The sequence below is a fragment of the Eschrichtius robustus genome, chromosome 13 (assembly GCF_028021215.1).
Source record: "Eschrichtius robustus isolate mEscRob2 chromosome 13, mEscRob2.pri, whole genome shotgun sequence".
Classification (NCBI taxonomy): Eukaryota; Metazoa; Chordata; class Mammalia; order Artiodactyla; family Eschrichtiidae; genus Eschrichtius; species Eschrichtius robustus.
In genome coordinates, this window is record NC_090836.1 from 46,483,827 (window position 1) to 46,503,046 (window position 19,220).

General features: G+C 39.8%; 1 protein-coding gene across 1 annotated transcript in view; it reads right to left on the minus strand.

Moving 5' to 3' along the window:
• The window catches only part of SARNP (SAP domain containing ribonucleoprotein), a 51,713-nt gene that overhangs the window by 12,236 nt on the left and 20,257 nt on the right, over positions 1-19,220 (minus strand). The window contains exons 7-9 of the mRNA XM_068561879.1: positions 18,973-19,001; positions 15,712-15,737; positions 14,126-14,194 (exon numbers count right to left, since the gene is read on the minus strand). Of these exons, the coding sequence (XP_068417980.1) occupies positions 14,126-14,194; positions 15,712-15,737; positions 18,973-19,001 (124 nt within the window). The remainder of the gene's footprint in view (positions 1-14,125; positions 14,195-15,711; positions 15,738-18,972; positions 19,002-19,220) is intronic.

A 19,220-nucleotide genomic window follows, 5' to 3' on the forward strand; every position in this document is an offset into this window, starting at 1 on the left:
TAATGACATGGCCTTGACTTCCCAGAGGTAAAGGTTATGAAACACTCCAGGGTGAGTGGGCTTCTAATTTCATACTCTCAGGGTGAATGACAGCAACTGATGGTTTTTCTCTCAGAAACACTTTAATGCTTAAACACACAGCTGTCACCTCCCTGCCCCAGTTTCTGAAATTCATTTGAACATGTTTATTCCTCAGCCTTTATGCCAGCCAGACCACAGAACACGAGGTGGTAAGCAGGACTAAAGGTGAAGGACTGGACTAGCAGAGGGTCTCGTCCATCATCTTAGCACACACAGAGTAAAGAGATACTCCAATACCGCCACACATATACACATAACACACCTCCCAGTACAACAATCTTACCTACTCTCAACAATCTTTTAACTGTTGAGATCAGATTCAACCTTCTAGAGCCAGAAGGATGCCAGGAACTGTAAAGCAACACCAGAATTAGAGACTACCAGGAACCGTATCTCCTATCTTTACAGTATTTGAAGCCCCAGTACACAGTCAGCTCAGAACCAAACACTCTTCTGAGTCACTAGCTCCCATCACTTCTTCTCTCTTGTCCAAATCAAGCTTCTTCCCCAACCCCCACGCTTGTCCAACCCCAGAGGAGGTCGTCTCGGTCTTGCTCTAGCTGATTGTAGGACAAAGCAAGGAAGGTGGAGGAAATGAAGGCTTCACACTTGAGACCCCTGGAAACCAAGTTTCTATTAAAAGTCCCCACCTCCCTCCCTTAAACGTCAGGAAGCTGCTGCTTTTAAGGATAAGCGATGCAGAGCTTGGCAGAAATGTCAAGAAGTCAATAGAGGGAAGCTAAAACCTTCTGAGGAGAGGTGAATTCTGTCTTAGCCAAAATATACAGAGAATGAAGGACAACAGTTACCTGAGCATTCAGAAATTTACAATGAGCGCTAGGAAAGCAGATTCTTTTCCCCTAACATATTTTAAAACGCAGATTTCTGGCTTCGCCCCAACCTTATAAATCTGAATCTCAAAAGGAAGAGCCTAGAGAACTGTAAGGGACCCCTGGTGACCCTTATGTGCAGCAACAGTTGACAATAACTGCAAATAGCTTCGAGACAGTATAGACCAAAAAACCAAAACAAACCAACCAACCCCCACCCCACCCTCACAACAAAGAAACCCTCACAAAAACCCAATAGGCTGCTACTCCACTCCAACTTTCCCCCCAAAGCACTAGGGGCCTTCCAAAAAAGCTTATGCTTCCTACAAACAGGTTATCTCAGCTGCAGGAATGTGAAGGGGAAAAGAAAGCTATTAAGGAGTCACAGCTGGCTCTAAGGCACACCTGTCTTGCTGCCTTCCTAGAATTCAAATAGAGGAACAGAAACTCTTTTACCAAGGGAGTTCAATACAGGAAGAACATGCTGAAGCAAGATCCGGGAACACCTCAGATATGTGGGGAAAAGAAAGAGGCAACCAGGTTCAAGCACACAAAGGTATTTTTTTTCTCTATAGAACTGGTATAGAGAAAGAGGGAGAGTATCAATAAAGTAGAGAACAGACAGGGGAACAGACGGCTTTTGTCTTAAGGCTCATGTGTTTTACTTGTACATTTAGAGCACTAAACAGGTCCATCATATAAAACCTCTCATCCTGTGAGTCTGTTCATTTCCAGTTGCTCTTCCTCCTGAAACATTTCATACTCAAGATGAGCATGACAGTGAAAATTCTGAAACTGCCCCCCTCTACTCTACCTAAATAAACTCTTCACCCAATAAATATTTTCTAACATCCAGACACCAAGCATTTCAAATATAATCTCCTTCTCAGTAAGATATCTTCATTGCTAGGGATTTAAAGATTCAATATGTGATATAAAATCCAAATGTGGAACCCTCTGAAAATTCATTTCTATATCTGTCCTAACAATCTGCTCTGGGGATGAGAAGGTAAAAATGGATTAAAATACTATCTTTAAAAATATAAGAAAAGAATAGCAAAGGAAAAGGAAGGGAGGAAAGGAGTTAACATTTTCTAGATCTTAACAAGGGACCTCAGATTTTATTAAAAACAGGGACTTTGCTAGTTTGCAAAAATCACTACCAAGTATCTTCCTATAAAACATCTCACGATCTGATGCCCTGTCTCATTCCCATCTGCAACTTCAAAATCTATAGGATTTTATTTGACCTGCTTCAGCTTTCAGGCATAAAAAGCAACTTTACTATTTTAGTGAGTACATAAGAGAATGAACTATCACGTTATTATTAAACCTTACTTGAACCAAACCCATATGTATTCTTTAAAATGTTACCTCTCCTTATCAATGTCAGCCGAACAAACAGTATTACTCAAGTATTAGTCTCTCAAGTATTAAAATACATCTTAAACATTCCTATACTGCTACTGCTCTCACATCATGAGGAGCGTTTGAACACCAAAATTTCATACCCCCCCAAAATTAATAACACAAACACAAACCAAAACAACAACAACAAAAAAACACCCCACACTTTTTCCTCCCATACACATTTTGAAGGATGGATAGACTTGGATTCAGAGGGTTAGCTCACATTTCACCATAGCTAGGGAGAGTACCTGGAGTGATCGGACAGATATTGCTCTGCTTAGAGAGCCAGCTAGCTACCGGTCACCTCAAAACTAGACATACAACTAGATATACAATCAGATATGATTTACAGGTGGGTTTTAAAAACCTTACATGCTAAGAATCTAAGAGTGGCACTTTTTAAAAAACAGGCACTCAGGGACTATCCTGGCAGTCCAGTGGTTAAGACTCCATGCTTCCAATGCAGGGGTCACAGGTTCAATTCCCGGTCGGGGAACTAAGATCCCACATGCTGTGCAGCACAGCCAAAAATTTTTTTTAAAAAAATAAATAAAAATAAAAACTGGCACTCAGAGAATGACCCCACCCCAAGAACTTGGTTGGCAAAAACAGCTGAAGGTATTTAAAAGTAAAAGACTCAACAGAATGCAGTATTCCCCTCCTTTTCCAGGGTATGTTTACTCTTGGGGCAAAGACTAAGGGGGACCACAGAGAGGCATAAAACTTGTTTTTTATCAAAGTCATCAATTCTGACATGTTAGAAGAAGGAATGCAAAGACATTAGTGGGGGCGGGGTATCAAGCAGAGGAAACAGAAAAGAGAGTAAGTTTTTTTTCTTACTACAAACTTTTGTACCTCTAGTTCTTTAGGTTCAAACTCAATGAATGAAATCAGAGAGAGAAAAATAAAATGAAATGGTACAAGATTCTAGTGGTCTCAACCACGTACCTTAGGGAAGTATAAACCCTCTATCACAAACTTCTCAAAGATCCAATTTACAGTGAACAGGGCAAAACACCAGCCACAAATGCTGATATAGCACCAAAAGTTTTCTTGCTTCCCCCAATTTTTAAAGTTTTTCCTCTAAAGTGGTCAATTTATATTCCTAACATTTCTTGTCCAACTTTTTTCTCAACCATAGCCAGGTAAAAAGTATGTGTTTGAGGTTTAGGGTATAGAGGGAGGGTAGAAGTTGAGCAAAGAAAAACCTGATTCCTATTTCTCTAGTTAAAATTAGAATACATTTTCAACAGCCCTGGGCAGGAGAGAAAAATTCCATTCTGCCTCTTTGCTCTTCCAAATTCCTATAGCCAAGTGGTTCAACAGCAGTTGAATGGCACACATAATGACATCATTGATTGGAATCATAATAGAAGGGAGTGAGAAGAGCGGGTGTGGGGGGGGAAGTGGGAAGGGAGGGAGGTAAAGATGTATTTGTGTTACAGACAAAAGACAAGTTCTGTTCCTCAGCAGGGACAAATGAAGAACCAGATGAAGGGATAAACTGAGGTCAGAGAGTTTTCCCTATTGTTTCCTCTTTAAACAGCTCCTTCACCACTCCCTCAAGGCTTGTTCCAATGGATGGGTATAGAAACAGCAGCGTGTGTTTTTATCTTAGAGGAGAAGGTAGAAGAAAAAAAAAAAGCCAAATATTTATTTTCAAATTATTATGAATTAAGAAGGGGATTTAAAGGACTGGTTAGATTTTAGTTAAATCTTAAAATGCTTAAAAGGCCTTAAAATGCTCCCAGAAATGCTGAGGACTATGTGGGGTTGGGTCTTGGCTTTTCTGAAATTCATCTTCTCTGATAGCCACTCTCAATTGCCATCTCTATCTACTATATAACCTGTTTTTATCGTCTTTTCTTGTTGGTTAATGTAAGTTAAAATAATACAATTTTTCAAGTGGAAGAAGCATTTTTGGGGGAAATGACAATCTAGGATGAAGGAGGAGGGGAGGGAAATTTCCCCCCAAAGCCCTTGATCAATGAAATACGATGACTGAGAGGATCTACACTGAAGTTTTTTCCATCTGCAATCCTACTACCTGCATTTTTCTTGGTCTCATGGGGCACCATGAGAAAAGGAAATAGAGTATTAAGTGTTGCCCTTGGCCTAAGTACCGCTGCTTGAATATATGTGGTTGGAAAGAACCCAAACCTACTCAGCATGCTACTTTTCCTGGGATCTAAATCTTCTACCCCTTTAAAAAATATTCTACCAAACTCCTCACCATAGCTTATGGTTCCTCAGGTCCTTCCAGTTCCATGTTGACAATGTCCTATGCATAGTCCCACAGTTCTTCCTTTGGAACAGGCTCGTATACACATGCCTAAACTAGTTAACAAATCCCAATTATAGACCCTCTGAGAAGGCTGGTGACCAAATTTTTTTTTTGTGGCCATGCCACGCAGCTTGCAGGATCTTAGTTCCCCGATCAGAGACTGAACCCGGGCCCCCAGCAGTGGAAGCTCAGAGTCCTAATGACTGGGCCACTAGGGAATTCCCTCAACTTCTAAATCTATACTGTGGGGGCTTCCCTGGTGGCGCAGTGGTTAAGAATCCGCCTGCCAATGCAGGGGACACGGGTTCGAGCCCTGGTCCAGGAAGATCCCACATGCCGTGGAGCAACTAGGCCCGTGCGCCACAACTACTGAGCCTGCGCTCTAGAGCCCGCGAGCCACAACTACTGAGCCTGCGCACTGCAACTACTGAAGCCCGCACACCTAGAGCCCATGCTCTGCAACAAGAGAAGCCACCGCAATGAGAAGCCCATGCACCGCAACGAAGAGTAGCCCCCGCTCGCCACAACTAGAGAAAGCCCGCGCGCAGCAACAAAGACCCAACACAGCCAAAAATGAATTAAACAATTTAAAAAAAAGAAAGTAAATCTATAGTGTGAACTTCCTTTTTTCCATATCCCACTGACTAACCTCTGTACCAAAACCCACTGCTGAAGGGAAGAAACAAATATTCTTCATTTATTTCAGATGGTGGAAGGGAATCTAGATAGAAACAAATAGGCCTTCCAGAAGAGAGTGAATGGAGACAAGCCATAATGAAATTTGTGTGCTAGAACAGGGGTTCCCAACCCCTGGACCACGGACCAGTACCGGTCCACGGCCTGTTAGGAACCGGGGCGCACAGCAGGAGGTGAGCGGCAGGCTAGCGATCAAAGCTTTATCTGCTGCTCCCCATCGCTCCCATCACCCCCTGAACCACCCCCACCCTCCCCCCACCCACACCCCCCTCAGCCGTGGAAAAATTGTCTTCCACGAAACTGGTCCCTGGTGCCAAAAAGGTTGGGGACCGCTATGACAGAAGACACTTGTGCCCTCCTGTGCTTGGAACTGACTCTTTGTCCCAGCTTCCTCTTTGATATCGCAACACATTTCAGCGACAAGCTCCTCAAAAACAATAGGTCCAATGTCTCTCTCACTCTGAAGTGGTCCATCTCCAACAAATGGTGAGCAAAAATATACAATTATACGAAAGGTTCATGAAACTAATCACTGCAGCCACCCAAGACTCTTCTAGCTACCAGCCTCAGCAATAAGAAGATAGTCAGTGGAGGAATATTTAATTTGTTTTCAACCTTTTTATCAATATATTCTAACACTGTGTATCACAGAACATTCATCAGGGAAGAAAACTGGCAAAAGCACGAACATGGAAAAAGTAGCCTTTAGGGTTTACAGGCCCCTTAAGATAACTCATTAGGATAGTTACCTATATGAAGAACTACAAGTAGGGAAAACTCAGTAATATCCTAGTAGAGAAGTAAGGAAGATGTACTAACGTCAACATTTACTACTACTAATCAAGAATCAAGAAGCAGTAACACATGCCCCTCACAGTCTCGGGAAGGGAGAAAAGTATAAACCACACTCCAGTTTTCTGCTTAGTGCCTGGGCCTGGTGTTTTTGTTTGCGTTTCTTTGTAATACTTACCTAGCTGGATTTCCTGTAACTTCCTCAAGTATCAAGTTTCACTTTCCCAAATGCGTCAATGTTTGAAAACAAACAAACGAAAAAACCAATCCATGCAAATTAGCTACATCAGTTAACAATACCTCTCTAAGCTCAGACCCAGTTTCTACCAAAACTAATGTCCTATGACCATCATATATTAACTGAGCTGGCTTCCCATCTATTTCCCTTACCCATTCCTTTTAGAGATGAATTTCTTATGTGCCAGGCCAAGTCCTTCATCAAGAGGACTGACCCAAACACTACTTCTCTTGGGAGGCATGGAAAACTGACAAAGAAAAAAAAACAACCAGTTAAGCACAAGACTGAAAACTTAGCTGGTGATCAATCAGAACCAACCAGGCAGAGGTTATTTATCTGGGTTTTGTTTTGTTTGAGGGGGTGGGAGGTTTCTCAGCCCACAGTCACTATGAAGCTTATAGGAGAAAAGGCATGCCATTCTATCCTCAAATAGCCCAAAGAGTTGGAGGGGACAATTTACAGCCTCTTGTGTAAAAAATGTCTATAAATGCCAGTGCCATTCTTTGCCCTGTCACTTCCCATTATCCTAAACCAACAGGATTCTATTTACTGAGACTTGAGCTGGAAACATGAACAGACAGGTCTTTTTCTTGGGCAGGGGGAGAGAGGGAAGATGGTTGGGGGGGTAGCCACATTTCTTGAAGTTTCTGTGTACTGCCTAATGTGTACAGTATACTAGTGGAGCTGAAAAGTGAAATATATGAGCAGTCATGCAAAAGTTAGCCAAGGAAGAATAGCAGAAATTCGATACCCTCAAATTTATAATATGCTGAAGCCATATATCTAAAATATGAAGAGGAGATGGTCAGATTGTGATAGTTAAAAAAAAAAATCTGTCACAAACACTACGGCTCACTCCTCTCACACATTCTCTCTCTTTATCATATCCACTGGTATGTAGCGGAATCTACTGAAGAGAAACCATGATGCAATGAGGGCCTTAAGCTGGATCAAGCAAACGCAAACTCCATGCAATGAGGTGACAGACAGTGGGTCTCTCTCATTGCCCCTTTTAGGATACTAAGATGAAGAAGAGGTATCTTCACATCACCTATTAACCTCCACTATTTGCACCATATCTAACTGAATGAAATCTGTGCCTGGAGAACTGTAAAACTTAAAGACAGATGACCAAGTTACACAGGAGGAGGCTATACTGGAACCCAGGACCCCAGGATGAGATGGACATAATTGTGCTGCTCTGGCTGTTCCATAAATACAAATTTAATCATATCACTAACCTCTGGCCAAGCAAATACTAGGTAGCAAATCATCTCTGGTTATAGAGAACTGTTAAACACAGGACTCCGAACAAAGCAACTCTTACTGAGAACGCAGCCAGTTGCAATTTCATGATTTGGGTCTAGAACACTAAGTTCTAGAAAAAAAGTTACTTGAAAAAAAGAACAGTTCCTCTTCTTATCTCTTATTCCCTTTCCTCCAATTTCTCTCCTCCTACAAATTCACTCTGAAACTGCTTATATTCTACAAGTACTAAAAAATTCTGGGCTATGGAAACAGTGATCCAAACAGGTGGTCTGATAAAGGATTTCTATGCTGCTTCCAAGTATGAAAGCTGTGTGGGAGATATAAGCTGGACTTGAGTTGTCCAATACACATATGGCTACTTAAGTTTAAAATAATTAAAAATTCAGTTCCTAGTCACACTAGCTATTGTGTGACTATACTGATCATTAGCCGCATGTGACTACTGATCACATTTCAGGTGATCAATAACCACATGTGGCTAATGACTAGTGTACAGGCATACCTTGTTTCATTGTGCTTCGACTTACTGTACTTCACAGATATTGTAGTACTTTTCACAAACTGAAGGTCTGCAGCAACCCTATGTTGAGCAAGTCTACTGGAGCCATTTTTCCAACAGCATTTGCTCACTTCATGTCTGTGTCACATTTTGGTAATTCTTGCAACATTTCGAACTTTTTCATCATTGTTATTATATGTGTTATGGTGATTTGTGATCAGTGATCTTTGATGTTACTACTGTAATTGTTTGGGGGCACCACAGAACATGCCCATAGAAGACAGAGAACTTAATCAATAAATGTGTGTGCTCTGACTGCTCCACCAACTGGCCGTTCCCATCTCTCTCCCTCTTCTCCAGCCTCCCTATTTCCTGAGACACAACAATATGGAAATGAGGCCAATTAATAACCCTACAATGGTGTTTAACTGTTCAAGTGAAAGGAAGAGTTGTACATCTCTCACTTTAAATCAAAAGCTAGAAAGGCATGTCAAAAGCTGAGATAGGCCAAAAGCTAGGCCTCTTGTACCAAACAGTTAGCCAAGATGTGAATGCAAAGAAAAAGTCCTTGAAGGAAATTAAAAGTGCTACTGCAATGAACATTAGAAAGAGAAGAGAAACAGCCTTATTGCTAATGTGAAAAAAAGTTTAAGTGGTCTGGATAGAAGATCAAACCAGCCATAACATTCCCTTAAATCAAAGCCTAATCCAGAGGAAGGCGCTAACTCTCTTCAATTCTACGAAGGCTGCTGAGAGAGGTGAGAAAGCTGCAAAAGTCTGAAGCTAGCAGAGCTTGGTTACGAAGGCTGCTGAGAGAGGTGAGAAAGCTGCAAAAGTCTGAAGCTAGCAGAGCTTGGTTCCTGAGGTTTAAGGAAAGAAGCCACTTCCATAACACAAAAGTGTAAGGTGAAGCAGCAAGTGCTGATGTAGAAGCTGCAGCAAGTTGTCCAGATTTAGTTAAGATAATTAATGAAGGTGGCTACACCAAACAAAAGATTTTCAATGTAGATGAAACAGCCTTATATTGGAAGAAGGTGCCATCTAGGACTTTCACAGCTAGAGAAGAGAGGTTAATGCCTGGTTTCAAAGCTTCAAAGGACAGGCTGACTCCCTTGTTAAGCGCTAATGCAGCTGGTGACTTTAAGTTGGAGCTAATGCTCATTTACCATTCCGAAAATCCTAGGGCTCTGCCTGTGTTCTATAAATGGAAGAACAAAGCCTGGATGACAGCACGTCTGCTTACAACATGGTTTACTGAATATTTTAAGCCTACTGTGGAGACATATTGCTCAGAAAAAAAGATTCCTTTCAAAGTATTACTACTCACTGACAATGCACCTGGTCACCCAAGAGCTCTGATGGAGATGTACAGTGAGATTAATGTTGTTTCCACTCCTTCTAACACAACATCCCTTCTGTGGCCTACGGATCAAGGAGTAATTTCAACTTTCAAATCTTATTATTTAAGAAATACTTTTCATAAGGCCACACGTAGTGATTCCTTTGATAGATCTGGGCAAAGCAAATTGAAAACCTTCTGGAAAGGATTCACCATTCTGGATGCCACTGAGAACATCTGTGATTCATGGAAAGAGGTAAAAAAAAATCAACATTAACAGGAGTTTGGAAAGAGTTGATTCCAACCCTCGTGGATGACTTTGAGGGGTTCAAGACTTCCGTAGAGGAAGTAACCGCAGATGTGGTGCAAACAGCTAAAGAACTAGAATTAGAAGTGGAGCCTGAAGATGGGACTGAATTGCTACGATTCATGGTAAAACTTGAACAGATGAGGAGCTGCTTACAGATGAGGAAAGACAGTGATTTCTTGAGATGGAATATACTCCTGGAGAAGATGCTGTGAATATTGCTGAAATGACAACAAAGAATTTAGAATGTTACATAAACTTAGTTGATAAAGCAGCAGCCAGGTTTGAAAGGATTGACTCCAATTCCGAAAGAACTTACTGTAGGTAAGATGATATCAAACAGCATTGCAAGTTACAGAGAAATAATTTGTGAAAGGAAGAGTCAGTCAATCAATGTGGCAAACTTCATTGTTGTTTTATTTTAAGAAATTGCCTAGGAAACACATTTGTCTAGAACTCCACACAGCATATGATTTATATTTACTACATAAATATTAAACTACATATAATATTTCCTTCATTTTGTACAACTCCTGGACAAAGATGATTTATTTTATATAGTTCTAAATTAATTTTATAATGTAATTTATATATCTGTCCCATCCTTAATTCTACTTCAAGTGATTATGTAATGCAAAGTAATTTGGGGAATCTATTAATTATGTGAAAGTAACATTCAGGAGCAAGGAATAGATATAATATTTCTATACACTGCATTTTGTACTAAATTTAGGAAGTAACTGAAACAGATCTTTTTTCGTATATAAAGCTGAATTTTTAAAAATAAATAATAAGCATAAATTATTTCACAACACAATTATTTCAGCTGCATCTTAGTCACTTGGCAGTCTGAGGTTCAGAATGCCACTTGGTTGCATTGGTTGTTTGAGGACATTAAAAGCAAGAATTTTTTTAATAAAAAATGCATTTTTGGCAAAAAAGAAGAAAGAAAAGAAAAGAAACTGCCACTGCCACCCCAACCTTCAGCAACCTGATCAGTCAGCAGCCGTCAACATAGAGGCAAGACCCTCCACTGGCAAAATGATCACAACTCGCTGAAGGCTCAGATGATGGTTAGCACTTTTATTTTAGCAATAAAGTAGTTTTCAATTTAGGTATGTACACTGCTTATTTGTGACTCACTTTACTGCAATATTCACTGTACTGTGGTGGTCTGCAACTGAATCCACAATATTTCTGAGGTATGCCTATATTAGATAACAGATTATTTAATAGAACAGTATCTTGTAGAATATTTCTATCATCACAGAAGGTTCTACTGAACAGTGGTGGTCTAGATAGCAAAATAGCAGGAACATTTTAATGGTTTATGAGGCAACTTAGAACAAACCACTGAAATTAGGATAATTCTGAAAATCAGGATTTATGATCAATGTAAACGAAACCTATACTCAAAAAGGACATCTCAGAAAGTCACAAGCCTCCAAGCAAAGTGGTCCTTGGAAAAAATCGTATATACTCTAGTACAGTGCTACTCAAAATGTGGTCTGCCTCCTAGTGCTTGATCCCCAAACTGCTTATCAGTCTAGAAATAAGTCCAGAAATTGAGAGTGTTTAGAAACTTCCAAAGTAATTTAACATTTTTTTGACATTTTTATTTTATTTCGCCAAAGTTACCTCTCGACAATGAATTGCAAATTTTTAAAAACTAGTCTTTCGTCACAGAATTTGCAAAGCACTACTCTAGAACATATGTGTGACAATGAATGTTATTAGAGAACAGAGCTCATACAGTTAGAGTTCTGCCAATTACCATTATCTCATTTTAACTCTTTAGAATTTAAAATGGGAACTGTAATCTTATCAATGATCAACTGAAACACAGAAGTTAATTGACTCAAAGTGATAAAACCAGAACTGAAAACCAAGGAAGGAAACTAAAATTTATTGAGGGTCCAGACGTCCCTGGTGGCGCAGTGGTTAAGAATCCGTCTGCCAATGCAGGGGACACAGGTTTGATCCCTGGTCCGGGGAGATCCCACATGCCGCGGAGCAACTAAGCCCGTGCACCACAACTACTGAGCCTGAACTCTAGAGCCTGAGAGCCAGAACTACTGAGCCCACGTGCCACACTGCTGAAGCCCGTGCGCGTAGAGCCCGACCTCCGCAACAAGAGAAGGCACCACAATGAGAAGCCCACGCACTGCAACAAAAAGTAGTCCCCGCTCACCGCAACTAGAGAAAGCCTGCGCGCAGCAACAAAGACCCAACGAAGCCAAAAAAAAAAAAACTAAATAAAAAACATTTAAAAAACATTTAAAAATACATAAAAACAAAAATAAAATTTATAGAGGGTCAAAGTATCATTATGTTAGGGAACTGCAAATATACATTTATTCTTCACAAACATGTTAGGTGTTACTCCCAGTTTTATAGATGAGGATCAAAGAAGTTTAGTAATTTGCTCAAAATCAATAAATGTATCTCTTCATGTTTTACTCAGCCTCCTGTGGAGGCTGAAAACAGGTCAAATATAGAGAAAGATTCCAGGGAAGAGAAGGGAAAAGACTGATATCCCTGTATAACTCAGGTGGGCAGCACAGGGTGACAGACAAATTCCCCTCAGAAATGTGTCCCTATGAGCTAAGTAGTAGGAGATATCGTGTTCAATTTTGTTAATTTTGATAGAACACACAATGTATGGCTGTTGGCATAACTGATGCCATCTTGTGTCCATTCAGTTCCTCCTGTCCTTCCACTGACTCTACCTAGGGCCGTACTGTGTAGTAAATCTCTTCTCTGTCATCAAGGGCTCTGTAGTTAATAGATATTGTTTAATGATCATTAGGTCTGGGTGGCCTCTATACTCTGTTAGTCTCTAAACAACAATGAAGACCTTCACTGATACATTCACGGCGCCCACAAGACTAGTTACCCGTTCACAAATCTTGACTTGGGAATGCACTTCCTGTTTCCAAGCATGTACCCCCAAACCCTGGGTTAACTATAAGTATAAAATTGGCCCAATGGCCCCTCAGCAGTGTGGAGTGCAGCTGTGAATGCTTCCAGATTGTTGTCTACCTCATCCTACCCTGTAAGTAAGTTACCCTATAATAAACTACTCCATTGATTATATATATGCAGCTGCCTGCCTCATTTTTCACATCAAGGTACCTTCTCAGTTCAGTGGGTACCTTTTGTTCCCTCCGTCCTCCAACACACAAACTCATACAATTCCCTAAAGGAGTGAAGTTATTGATGAGATTCTCAGATACCTAGGCCTCATATACAAAACAAGGAGATAGATGATAAGAAGGGCCACGGATCCAAGGCACCTTTCCCCCTGACCATCTTGCAAAACACAAATGACTTTTGGTTTATAATAATTCTTCCCTATTAAGCTGCTTGTGGTTTAAGGATCATATATTCTGCCTACCTCTCAACTCCTTTATTTTATTCCACATAAACCACCAAATACTCCTACTGAATACCGATGGTCTCAGCATCAAGTTGGGCAAAAAGACATGATGTTATATTTCTGGTAAACACAAAAAATGTAACCCAAAGGGAAGGAAGATGAAGCACAGTTGTGTGCAAGGTTATGAGTCTCATAGGGACACAACTAATGTTTACTTTTATATATTCAATTTTTCTTTTCTGAGCAAAAATATAACTACCGTCAGGTAAGTATTTTCTAATGGATTTCTAGAGAGCTAAATGCTTCCATACTCGAGTGGGAAATAATTTTTTTTTTTTCCTAATGATGGTTTTTCTGGTTTGAAATAGTCTTCCCTTAATCCTACCACCACTTGAACAACCAAGAAACATGCTCTCATTCTCACAAAACAAAGATTAAGAGACTACCGGCTCTAGGCAAACAGGAAAGTCCTTAGCATTTTCTCCAATGTGCCTAGCAAAACTCCAAACACAACAATGCCTTGTAGAATTGATCACTCCCCACAGCATGGTGTCAACAAAGTCATCTTGCTTACACTAAACAGTATCAGTTAGCAGAGGGGCAGAAAGAATGAAACAATTTTCTCAGTTTTGTTCCAAAGAACCTCCAAATTTTACTTTTAGGTACCTTTGACCTACAGACAGGACTGTCTTCCCCTGATTATTTAATTTCCATTATGCCTATATCAGAAGTTAAAGCAGATGTAACGTCACTGAACTCAACAAAGAGAAATATAAACCTTGTTCTAACAGCTAGCATGGAAGCTATGCAAACAATCTGTAGAAAAAAACAACTAACTTGGTTAAACAATAGCCATAATGTAATCAATAGTCAGTGAGAGGATGTGATAGTCAAAGGACTGCATTAAATGAAGTGCTGAGTAGCCAGTTTTATTCTTAGGACAGTCATTTCCAAACTATGTAGCCCCAAGCTGCTCTAATGTTGCAAAAATAGTACCTTACCTTTCTGGAGATTGAAGAGACATTCAAACCAAATCTTTGAGCTCTTTCCTTTAACTTATCCAGGTTAACCTACAAAAAACATACGAAAAAAAAAATATTAAAAAAAAAATCAGGGACTTCCCTGGTGGTGCAGTAGCTAAGAATCCGCCTGCCAATGCAGGGGACACAGGTTCGAGCCCTGGTCCGGGAAGATTTCACATGCTGCAGAGCAACTAAGCCTGTGCACCACAACTACTGAGCCTACACCCTAGAGCCTGCAAGCCACAACTACTGACCCACGCGCCACAACTACTGAAGCCCGCGCGCCTAGAGCCCGTGCTCCACAACAAGAGAAGCCACCACAATGAAAAGCCTGGGTGCCGCAACGAAGAGTAGCCCCCGCTCGCCGCAACTAGAGAAAGCCCGCGCACAGCAATGAAGACCCAATGCAGCCAAAAATAAATAAATTTAAAAAAAAAAAATCAACACAGAAGGCACAAACTATGGTCCAAAGCTAAGAGTTCAAATGAGCCTATACAACATCAAAGATACCCTATGTGCCAAATTAGGAAACTAAGTGGCACTCATCCATGCCACTAATTATTAAAAGTTCTCTCCTGGAATGCAGTGAAAGATTCAGCCCTGCCTCTTTCATTCATCAAAGGTGGCAAAAGCCTAGGGAGGGTTTAAGATCAAAGTAGGCCAAACACTGCTTGAAAAAGCAAACAAATGTCTAAATCATCACCTCCAAACAAGTCCATCATTCACAGTCCAAAATTGTTAATTCCTATACACAGCCTTTGCAAGTAGTTCTTAACCCTATGCCCTAGCAAAGAGAAACTGTCACTGCAGCTCTCCGTTCTTCAGAACACAAATCTACTACCAGTACCCAACTCAATTTCCTTCCTTCCTTTTTCTTGGAAGCCTTGATATATAAGACTTATCATAAGGATATTTGGGACATTATCATTACTACTACTACTGCTACTAACTTCTACTACTACTACTAAAACATTTCACCTTCACTTAGATTATTAAACTGTAATTCCAAGAGCAGGATTTCATAAAGCTAAACATATTTCACAGCATTTGCTTGCATTTTCTAAACATGTTGACAAGTCATAATGGTCCAGAAGGCGTACTATCCTAGTCTTTATTCTCTGGTATTTGACAGGTAGTGTTGAAAATTATCAGTATCTACAAAATAGAGCTCATAAGTTGCTTCCACAGATTCTCTTGTGGTAATTAAGAGTTTGACATTATCCAAAACCACTGGATGAGGCCCTAAAACTCCAGTACCATAAAACAAAGAGTTATATGGATTGTCCTCTAGCTAACAAAATCTACCCTTTTTTTTTCAAGAGAAGTGGTAGGAAGGAAGATGTTTATAATGACTTTGAAGATGCAGCAATTTTCCTGACCTCTCAGTACCTCAAACAATTCTTTCTATTTAGGACATAAGACACTGTACTGAAAACAGTCACCAAACTCATATGATCTCAGTTTCCACTGATCGGGGGAGAAGACGGAAATCTTTAACTTAACTAACTGTACAGAGTTAAGATTTGGCTCTCAAGGTTAAGAAAAAAAAAAAAAAGATTTCTTACCATAGGCTTGGCATCAGATGACAGGCCTAAAGAAATAAATTAAAAAGTTTTATTTAATATTCTTAAAAGTCATAAAGGAAGTTGACGTCTTTGAATCAAGTTAGATAGCATAGAAATCATATATAGGACAAATGTCCTTTATCTTATGAAGTTAAAGAAAAGGCACAGATTACATCTAGAGACCATGTCTGTACCCATTGTTGTTGGGAACATAAAACAGTACAGCCACTTTGGAAAACAGTTTGGTAGTTCCTCAAAAAGTTAAACATGCAGTTTACCACATGACCTAGCAATTCTACTCCTAGGTATATACCCAAGAGAAATGAAAACATATATCCACACGAAAACTTGTATATGAATGTTCACAGCAACATTAGCCACAGTAGCCACAAAATGAAAACCCAAATGTGCATCAACTGAGGGGTAGATAAAATGTGGTATATCAGTACAACCTAATATTATCTAACAATAAAAAGAAATGAAGTAATGATACATCCTAAAACAGGGATAAACCTGGAATACATTATGTTAAGTGAAAGAAGCCAGTCACAAAAGACCATGAATTGTATGATACCATTTATATGAAGGCAAACTTACATATACAGAAAAAACTTAGTGGCTGATTGGTGGGGTGGGGGAGAGGGAGTGGATGAGAAAAACTGCTAATGGGTATGGGGTTTATTTTGGGGATGATGAGTATATCCTAAAATTAGACTATGATGATAGCTGCACAACCCTGTGAATATATAAAAAACACTGAATTATATACTTTAAATGGATGAGTTGTATGACATATGAATTATATCTCAATAAAGCTGTTAAAAAAAGAGAAAAACATCATATCTGGACAAAAGACCAGAGCTACTATTATAATGAGTTAAAATTATGGCTTCTTAAAGCCAATGTTCTGTCCTGAAATTATCACTAAGAAGCAAATTGTATATTAGCCTGTAGGCCCAACCCCAATCTAGTCAATAATTATTTACTTAAAACTTTTCAGAATTTTATTTTAAGCAATCTCAATATTGTAGTTGGTTCCCTAACTTTCCACTGTAAACTTTCAGGTATGGACTCAACTTTTACCATAACCTATGTACTAGGAACTGTTACATATTTTTATGTTCTCACTCATAAAACAGTATTTCCTTCTAAATGTTGCCAAATTCTACTCTTTAAGAGCTACTCTGTAGTTCTAGGATTATATGAATAACACTGAATGTTACCTACACATTATTTTATTGGTCAGTTTTCCTCTTTAGGCTAAGTATTAATTTTAACTTTTGCCTTTCTTCAAATAGCACCATTTAATAATATCTTTAAAAACTTTTGGGACTTCCCTAGTGGTCCAGCGGCTAAAACTCCGCACTCCAAATGCAGGGGGCCCCCAGGTTCGATCCCTGGTCAGGGAAAACTAGATCCCACATGCCTTGACTAAAGATCCTGCATGCCACAACTAAAAAAATCCTGCACGTGGAAACGAAGATCCTGTGTGCCGCAACTGAGACTCAGTGCAGCCAAATAAATAAATAAATATTAAAAACCTTTGTTGTACCATCACCAATCCTATTATCTCTCTCTTGATATAACTAAATATCAGAGAATATTCTGTTTCTAAAGCATGTAGTGACAGTGACCAGAATTTCGCTGGTCTTTTGTTTTTTTATTTTTACTTATTTATTTTTTTGACTGCATCGGGTCTTATTTGTGGCAGGTGGGATCTTTCGTTGTGGCATGCAGGCTTCTCTAGTTGTGGCACACGGTCTCTAGAGCACACAAGCTCAGTAGTTAAGGGGCAGGCGGGCTCTCTAGTTGTGGTGCAAGGGCTTAGCTGCCCCGCAGCATGTGGGACTTAGTTCCCCGACCAGGGGAACTAAGGGATCAAACCCGCGTCCCCTGCATTGGAAGGTGGAGTCTTAACCACTGAAGCACCAGGGAAGTCCCTTGCTGGTCTTTTAAAAGGCATAGCAAAACTCTACAAGATCTTTGGAGGACATTTTCTTAACAGACTTGACACTACTAACAGGACACTAGGAAGACTGCATTGGATCAGAAGACTACATTTAAAGTCTCTGAGGGACTTCCTTGGTGGCACAGTGGTTAAGAGTCCGCCTGCCAATGCAGGGGACACGGGTTTGATCCCTGGTCCGGGAAGATCCCACATGCCACAGAGCAACTAAGCCCGCGCACCACAACTACTGAGCCTGTGCTCTAGAGCCCGTGAGCCACAACTACTGAGCCTGCGTGCCACAACTACTGAAGCCTAGGCGCCTAGAGCCCGTGCTCCACAACAAAGACAAGCCGCTACAATGAGAAGCCTGCACACTGCAGTAGCCCCCGCTCGCCACAACTAGAGAAAGCCAGTGCACAGTAACGGACCCCAATGCAGACAAAAATAAATAAATAAATAAAATTAAAAATAATAATAAAAATAAAATAAAAAGAGTAACTTTTCCCCCTAATTTATTACAAATACATATTCAATGTAGAAATTTTAAAAACACAGACAAGCAAAACGAAGTCACTCAAAATTCCACCAACCAGAGACAATGAATGTCATCAATTTAGTATATATCCCTCTAATCTTTTTTCCTAACCATACATGCACTTTTATTGGAAAATAGGAACATACTACAAATATTTTATAACTTGCTTTTTCCATTTATCTGTCTGACAAATATTCTTCAGTATAATTTTAAACATCTTCATGGTCTTTTAACTGTACTATGGTACACACTTACTCAACCAATTCTCTATTGTATATTACATTGTTTCCAGTTATTGATCACTATAAATAACACTGTGATAATCCTTGTGGCTAAGTCTTTTACCCAAGATTATTCCCTTGTAAATTCCTAGAAGGTAAAAGAAAAATAAATAAATAAATAAATAAATAAATAAAAGAGACTCTTTTTTTCCTTTTGCCACTCACACTAGGCAATATAACACTGGACAGGTACACAATAATTGCATGCTAACTTGAGACGTCAGAATAAAGAAGGTATTAGAAACTTCTCTGAAGAGATCCAAGAAAAGGAAAACAAATGTTGGCACTTCCTCCTACTCTCTCATAACTTTAGCACCTTCTCTAAATTGCCCAGGAAGCCTTAAGCATGGTTTTACCTAGAGCAAAGAGGTGGATATGATAACCTCTTACAGGCTTCTAGAGCTAACAAGTTTACCTTAATTTGGAGAAATGGAATCTGTTGTGCCAAGAAAGTAAAAACATAAAGATAACTTTCTCAGAAGTCTCTGTACTCTTACCTTTTGATGGAACTGAAGAAATCCCAAATCTGTAGAAAGAAAAACAAGCTCAATTTTAGGAAGCTGTTCACACTCCTGGTTGTCTGTCTCCGTGTCAAGTATACATATGGCACTTCTTGCTTGTGATCTCAAGCCTTGCAATCATTAGCTAATTCTAACAACCCCATGAAAGAGGTTCAGTTGACTCTTTTTCTCACCAAGAGTCCAGAGAATAAGTTAAAAGGTAGCCTTATCAGAACTGGGAGTAG